This window comes from Salvelinus sp. IW2-2015, linkage group LG32 (genome assembly GCF_002910315.2).
Source record: "Salvelinus sp. IW2-2015 linkage group LG32, ASM291031v2, whole genome shotgun sequence".
Lineage (NCBI taxonomy): Eukaryota > Metazoa > Chordata > Actinopteri > Salmoniformes > Salmonidae > Salvelinus > Salvelinus sp. IW2-2015.
The window spans coordinates 6,425,569-6,433,381 of record NC_036871.1 but is presented as its reverse complement, the minus strand read 5'-3'; the positions used below and the strand labels follow the sequence as shown (position 1 = coordinate 6,433,381).

Genomic DNA, 7,813 nt, shown 5'->3' with positions numbered 1-7,813 from the left:
TATGCACCTGAAACCTACCTCTTCAAAGAGTATCTTAAATAATCCTCATCCCACCCTCAACCCCCCCCCCCAAAAAAAAAAGCCTGAATTTAAAATTGATTAAATATAGATTTTTGGTCACTGGCCTACACAAATATCCTAGAATGTCAAAGTAGAATTATGTTTCTTGAAATGTTCACAAATTCATTACAAATTAAAATCTGAAATGTCTTCAGTTATACACAGTTGAAGTCAGAAGTTTACATACACTTAGGTTGGAGTCATTAAAACTAGTTTTTCAACCACTCACAATTTCTTGTAACAAACTATAGTTTTGGAACGGTTAGGACATCTACTTTGTGCATGACACAAGTAATTTTCCAACAATTGTTTACAGACAGAATATTTCACTTAATCACAATTCCAGTGGGTCAGAAGTTTACATACACTAAGTTGACTGTGCCTTTAAACATTTTGAAAATTCCAGAAAATGATGTCATGGCTTTAGAAGCTTCTGATAGGCTAATTGACATAATTTGAGTCAATGGAGGTGTACCTGTGATGTATTCAAGGCCTACCTTCAAACTCAGTGCCTCTTTGCTTGACATCATGGGAAAATCAAAAGAAATCAGCAAAGACCTCCACATTTTTTTGGACCTCCACAAGTTTGATTCATCCGTGGGCGCAATTTCCAAATGCCTGAAGGTACCACGTTCATCTGTACAAACAATAGTATGCAAGTATAAACACCTGGTACCACGCCAGCCGTCATACCGCTCAGGAAGGAGACGCGTGTCTGTCTCCTAGAGAGGAACGTACTTGGTGCGAAAAGTGCAAATCAATCCCAGAACAGCAGCAAAGGACCTTGTGAAGATGCCGGAGGAAACCGGTACAAAAGTATCTATATCCACAGTAAAACAAGTCCTATATCGACATAACCTGAAAGCGCATCTCTCTCTGCCAATTCCACTTGGCCTATCAAAGAGTAAGACAGGCTACCACCATATTGATTACACTTATCTAATCCTCTCAGATCTAAACAAGTAAAAAGGGGTAAGGGCAGATTTGTGATTAAGGGGGTATATTTCTATTTTCTCCCTATTCCTACAGCAGTGCTCACCCATGAGGATCTTGTCCTTGGCGAACTCCAGCTCTTTGAGGGTCACCATGTTTTTGCCATCCACCGCCGCCTTCAGAGCTGCCTGGTTCACCAGGTTCTCCAGGTCGGCCCCGGAGAAGCCCACTGTGCCCCTGGCGATGATCCCAGCCTCGATGTCTGCATGAGGAAGCCATGTCGTTAGCAGGAACAGTGACAGCTAAGCTAGGTCAACTATAGTGTGACTTACTAGCATGTTACCACTGCAGATTCTCATATAGCAATCTATTAGCATGTAGCCATAGTCTATTTAGCATGTTGCCAGTGCAGATTCTTATATAACCATTGTCTTTTAGTTGGTAGCCTTTATCATGTAGCCATAGTCTATTTGCATGTATCCATTAGCATGTCACCGTAGTCTATTTAAAAATATAGCCATTAGCAAGTAGCCATGGTCTATTTTTTATTTAACCTTTATTTAACCTTTATTTAACTAGGCAAGCCAGTTAAGAACAAATTTTGATTCCAGGCTGTATCACAGCTGGTCGTGATTGGGAGTCCAATAGGGCGGCGCACAATTGGCCCAGCACCGTCCGGGTTTGGCCGGTGTAGGCCGTCATTGTAAATAAGAATTTGTTCTTAACTGATTTGCCTAGTTAAATAAAGGTTAAATAAAACAATTAAAAATMAAAATGGATGTTGCTCACGTACCAGGGTCTACTTTGATCTTCCTTAAATACCAGTTGAGGATTTCTGTGCGTCCTTTCACGTCTGGTTTGGAGACAGTGACCTGCATGTCAAAACGTCCCGGCCTAATCAGAGCACTAGGGAGGGAAGAGGGCGACAGTTAGGAGGGAGAGCTTCACTTAGTCTAGGTTTGTTTTAACATGGCAAGCCATTCTGTACTTATGTAAACTAATACAACACAGGCACTGTGATTGTGTAACATTATGAGATGAACAAAGCTTAACATACTTATCCAAAGCCTCAGGGAAGTTTGTCGCCCCGATGATGATGACCCCTTCATTTGGTTTGAACCTGTGGGCGACAAACTTGACAAGGTTAAGGGAAGTAACAGCGGTGCTACACCACGGTAGTGTTCAGTATGGCACAACAGTGCAATACATTTTGCAACGAAGAATCTGTGTTCTTATTGGACAAATTCAGGTAGAAGATCTATATTTCACTCCGTTTTAAAGATATATAATGTATATACACACACACACACTACCATTCAAAAGTTTGGGGTCACTTATAAATTTCCTTGTTTTTGAAAGAAAAGCAATTTTTTTGTCCATTAAAATAACATCAAATTGATCAGAAATACAGTGTAGACATTGACTATTGTAGCTGGAAATGGCTGATTTTTTATGGAATTTGTGGGTACTATTTAATGAAGCTGCCAGTTGAGGACTTGTGAGGCGTCTGTTTCTCCAACTAGACTTTCTAATGTACTTGTCCTCTTGCTCAGTTGTGCAACGGGGCCTCCCACTCCTCTTTCTATTCTGGTTAGAGCCAGTTTGCGCTGTTCTGTAGAGGGAGTAGTACACAGCGTTGTACGAGAACTTCAGTTTCTTCGCAATTTCTCGCATGGAATAGCCTTCATTTCGCAAAACAAGAATAAACTTATGAGTTACAGAAGAAAGTTATTTGTTTCTGGCCATTTTTAGCCTGTAATCGAACCCACAAATAGTGATGCTCCAAATACTCAACTAGTCTAACGAAGGCTAGTGTTATTGCTTCTTTAAATCAGGACAACAGTTTTCAGCTGTGCCAACATAATTGCAAAAGGGTTTTAATGATCAATTAGCCTTTTAAAATTATAAACTTGGATTAGCTAACACAACGTGCCATTGGAACATTGGAAGACAGGAGTGATGGTTGCTGATAATGGGCCTCTTTACGCCTATGTAGATATTCCTTAAAAAAAACAATTTTTTTTTTTTTTTTTTTAATTAGCCGTTTCCAGCTACAATAGTAATTTACAACATGAACAATGTCTACACTGTATTTCTGATCAATTTGATGTTATTTTAATGTACAAAAAATGTGCTTTTCTTTCAAAAACAAAGACATTTCTAAGTGACCCCAAACTTTGAATGGTAGTGTATACTGTCATTGAACACAACCCAGAAGAACACATTGAAAACATACCCGTCCATCTCAGCCAGTAGCTGGTTGATGGTCTGTCTGGAGTAAGGGTGCATGGGAGACTCGATTCTCTTCCCTCCGACACTGTCCAACTCGTCAATGAAGATCACGCATGGGGCGTTGGCTTTAGCTTCCCCTGCAGACAAGTAATGTATAGAGAGATTGGGTTGTCTAGGGCAGAGTCTCAAACGTATGGTTGATCAATTATGACACAATATCATCTAGCTTGTAAACACTGTCGCAATCAGGTTTGGGTAAAAACATTTTTTTTTAACTGGGAAAAGTACATTATTAGGTTCGTGGTTGGAAGCCAGGAATAGGGTGAGACTTGAAGATGAGATGGGACTCACTGAAGAGGTTCCTGATGCGACTGGCTCCAACCCCCACAAACATCTCATCAAATTCCGAACCGGTGGCGTAATAGAAGGGGACGTCGGCCTCTCCAGCTACGGCTCTGGCCAACAGAGTCTTCCCAGTGCCAGGGGGGCCGACCAGCAAGATCCCTACAGAGAGAGAGAGTGCACAAGCTATAAACAACTGTAAATTATTAATATTGTATTACTGTATAAAAGACTGAAATCCAATGTGGAAGTAAACAATAAGATATGTAACTAGCTGTGAGATAAAGTGACTAGCCATCAGAATAGTAAATTATTAATATTGTATTACTGTATAAAAGACTGAAATCCAATGTGGAAGTAAACAATAAGATATGTAACTAGCTGTGAGATAAAGTGACTAGCCATCAGAATAAATAAAAGTAGAATAAATAACAGAGTAGCAGCAGCATATGATGTGTGTGTGTGTGTGTGTGTATGTATGTACAGTACCAGTCAAAAGTTTGGACACAACTACTCATTCAAGGGTTGTTCTTTATTTTTACTATTTTCTACATTGTAGAACAATAGTGAAGACATCAGAACTATGAAATAACACACAGAAGGAAATAAAACGAATATTCAAAACTCCTTGCACACAGAACACCCAGCTGGTGATGGTGATATAACTGAGTAGAACAATCCTTCTACACCAGACGGACAACATTACCTACATCCTTCATTCCTGAACATTTCAAAGCAATAAAATGCAAACAAATCTTTATGCAACACTTTTGAAACATCATGTAGTAACATGTAGTAACCAAAATATATTTTAGATTCTTCAAAGTAGCCACCCTTTGCCTTGATGACAGCTTTGCACACTCTTGGCATTCTCTCAACCAGCTTCACCAGGAATGCTTTTCCAACAATCTTGAAGGAGTTCCCACATATGTTCAGCACTCATGAACAGTTGATGAGATGTGTCTGTTACTTGAACTCTGTGAACCATTTATTTGGGCTGGTAACTCTAATGAACCTATCCTCTGCAGCGGAGGTAACTCTGGGTCTTCCTTTCCTGTGGCGGTCATCATGAGAGCCAGTTTCATCATAGCGCTTTATGGTTTTTGCGACTGCACTTAAAGAAACTTTCAAAGTTCTTGTCTTAAACTAATGATGGACTGTCGTTTCTCTTTGCTTATTTGAGCTGTTCTTGCCATAATATGGACTTTTACCAAATAGGGCTATCTTCTGTATACCACCCCTACCTTGTCACAACTCAAATGATTGGCTCAAACACATCAAGGAAGGAAATTCCATGAWTTAACTTTTAACAAGGCACACCTGTTAATTGAAATTCATTCCAGGTGACTACCTGGTGAAGCTGGTTGAGAATGCAAAGAGTGTGCAAAGCTGTCATCAAGGCAACGGGTGGCTACTTTGAAGAATCTCAAATATATTTTGATTTGTTTAACACTGTTGTGGTTACTACATAATTCCATGTGTGTTATTTCATCGTTTTGATGGTCTAAAATCTTTGCTCATTCTCATACTAGATCACTTTCTCAGGCTAGACAAGATGACGCCTCATCCCTAGCAAGAAATGTATGTGCTTCTGTCTAACTATTAATAATAGTTAAAATAGTTGRTTTTAATCTAATATCTTGAAACATGTACACATTTAAGAGGGGTTTAAAATGTGTAATGATAAACAAGAGAAGTGCATTGCGTTCTGTTGGCTACTCTTTAATGTCAGCATGGATGAGAGAAATGATAAGTTGTCTTTTTAGTTTTCCAGAGTCCTTTTCACCTGTCCCCTATCACTGTGGTGTTTGCTACTGGCTGGCCTTTGTTCGCTCATTGGCTGGTTCAGATTTACCTACAATGAAAGAGGAGGTGAGTGTCCTATACTGTAGTGTGTCCTATACTGTAGTATGTCATCCGTGCCCTGTGAATCAGTCATATATAAATATATAGAAAATCTAACTCTGTATATACCTCAGCACTTTCAATGGGGATTCTCCATTAAACATGCTTTTTAGTCCAGGTTACTACATGATTCCATATGTGTTATTTCATAGTTTTGATGTCTTCACTATTATTCTACAATGTAGAAAAGAGTACAAAAATAAAGAAAAACCCTTGAATGAGTACACACACCATCACACCTCAAAGCTTTTGACTGGTACTGTATGTGTCGTATGCGTGTGGTTTATGTGTAAGCTCTTCATTTTCATCTTCCATCAGAGGAAGATTGTGTGCCTGGCTGCCTGCCTAAACAACTTCTTGAATTCAGCATTGTTCAGTCAGTCTAAACCTGGGTCTTGTTCATTAGGACACAGAACAATTATTTTTCAAAATGTTTTGCAACGGAAAACAAATGTGAGCGTTTCTTATTGGACAAATCCAGGTAGTCCTTTCTGTAAARGTTTTTCTTGTTTGGTGCCTAAAGAACACAATCCTGACCAACTAAAGACCATAARATGTATGCAAGGATGACWGACTAAGTTGCTTTGGATAAAAGAGTCTGCTAAATGGAATATATTATTATTATAAAACAGCTCAGTGGTCTGCTGCACCTTTCGGCAGTCTCCCTCCGAGGACGGTGAACTTCTCTGGGCTCCGGAGGAACTCCACCACCTCCTGCAGCTCGTTCTTGGCCTCCTCCACCCCCTTGACGTGCTCAAATGTCACGTTCTTCATCTGGACAGGGTCCACCGAGTCCAGGCCTGATGTGGTTCGGAATCGCACTGTCCAGAATGGTTAGATTAAGGTTCGAAATCACACTGCTCGGATGCAAACACATCCTCAGCTATGGTTCGTTTTTTTTTTTTGCTGCCAACAAATCACTGTTTTTTAAAAGCATTCGGTAKAGTAAATCGATGGAAACAATTAGTATCAATATCACAACATCAAGTTCTCGATTACTCATCATCAGAGTTTACACACAAAAAGAATGCTCAGCATTCTGGGAGGCTGTTCAATTGCCATTTAAATACATTATATAGGCTACCCATTTATTTATGAAGAATGGATCTTTAAACAGACAATATACAGCTTCATAAATCATCATGTCACTCTCATGGACTGCATATGAAGTTGACAGTGGTTACACTTCTCCAGGCRCATCCCTCTGCAGTGAGGAGTGCAGTCGGGCTGAAACGCAAACTCCAGATTGTGGCTTTAAAGTAAAATTCCACCCCAACACTTTTMGTATTTGTTTCATTAGTCCATTGTTGACATAGGCCCAAAATGTTTTGCTTATCAGCAATCAAGTTTCAAGATATGTAACTTTCWAAATAAATCATCCCTGTATGATGCATTTTGCATCATATGGGGTTATTTCTGTATACCAAAAGTTTTTGGGTGGAGTTTTCCTTTAAAAATTACACACCAAGCTGCATGCCAGAGTGAGGGTCTTCGAGCTTGATTAGAGAGATGCATATGGATAAAATGAAAAAGGAGCCTTTACCCGATAGGAAGGGGGTCTTGGAGAGGCCGTAGAGTCCCACCAGCAGCAGGACCAGCAGTATAAACCTCGTCCTCCTCAGGGAATCTGCAGAGAAGGGGAGAGAATGTGTGTTTCAATCCGCTTTCAAGAAAAATGTAAGTCGGACAACACTCATCTCTTGCTGCAGTGAGCATTTAATTATCAATGCAGGCCTTCGAGGCCTGCGGGCTGAAACGTTGGTAATTTAATGCTCACTGCAAGGAGAGTAGACTTTAATTTTCTGAATCCGCTAACAGCCAACATCATGGGAGGCAACGCAGACCTAGTTCATATTTAGAAGGAAAGAAACAAGAGACAATGTTGTGAAACYAAGGAGATACTACCTGAGCTTGTCCACTAAGAACGGCGTTTTGGTGTTCCATCTCAAAGTGTTTAGCCATGTTGTATCTCAACTGTCCAGGCCTTATTGTGTAGTGTGGTTGTAGGTGTTTGTAGTGTGTGTGTGGTGTGTGTGTGTGTGTGTGTGTGTGTGTGTGTGTGTGTGTGTGTGTGTGTGTGTGTGTGTGTGTGGTGTGTGTGGTGTGTGTGTGTGTGTGTGTGTGTGTGTGTATACACTTGCCTTGTTTGCGCTGTGTCAGCGCTTGGGATTTTAGGAAGCCCTCGGCAAACCCGGTCTTAAAAGAATCTTGCTGCCCATCTGGAATGTTCTTGCTCTTCAGAAGCTTGTCCAAGGTTTCCACCTCCATCCCCTTATCACGTGTCAGGAGGCCCTCCATGAGACAACAGAGTCATAGATATTTACAATGCATCCAGGCTGCG

At 40.4% G+C, this 7,813-nt stretch overlaps 1 protein-coding gene across 3 annotated transcripts in view; it reads right to left on the bottom strand.

Annotated features, from left to right (window-relative positions):
- Positions 1–7,813, bottom strand: part of LOC111956851 (ATP-dependent zinc metalloprotease YME1L1) — a 58,407-nt gene that overhangs the window by 16,749 nt on the left and 33,845 nt on the right. For 2 of the 3 annotated variants that reach the window (XM_023977515.2, XM_023977513.2), the window contains 8 exons: positions 7,614–7,764; positions 7,016–7,099; positions 6,123–6,293; positions 3,577–3,729; positions 3,230–3,362; positions 2,051–2,113; positions 1,787–1,899; positions 1,100–1,255 (listed from right to left, as the gene is read on the bottom strand). In XM_023977515.2, the coding sequence (XP_023833283.1) occupies positions 1,100–1,255; positions 1,787–1,899; positions 2,051–2,113; positions 3,230–3,362; positions 3,577–3,729; positions 6,123–6,293; positions 7,016–7,099; positions 7,614–7,764 (1,024 nt within the window). The remainder of the gene's footprint in view (positions 1–1,099; positions 1,256–1,786; positions 1,900–2,050; positions 2,114–3,229; positions 3,363–3,576; positions 3,730–6,122; positions 6,294–7,015; positions 7,100–7,613; positions 7,765–7,813) is intronic. The other variant, XM_023977514.2, reaches the window with a different exon arrangement.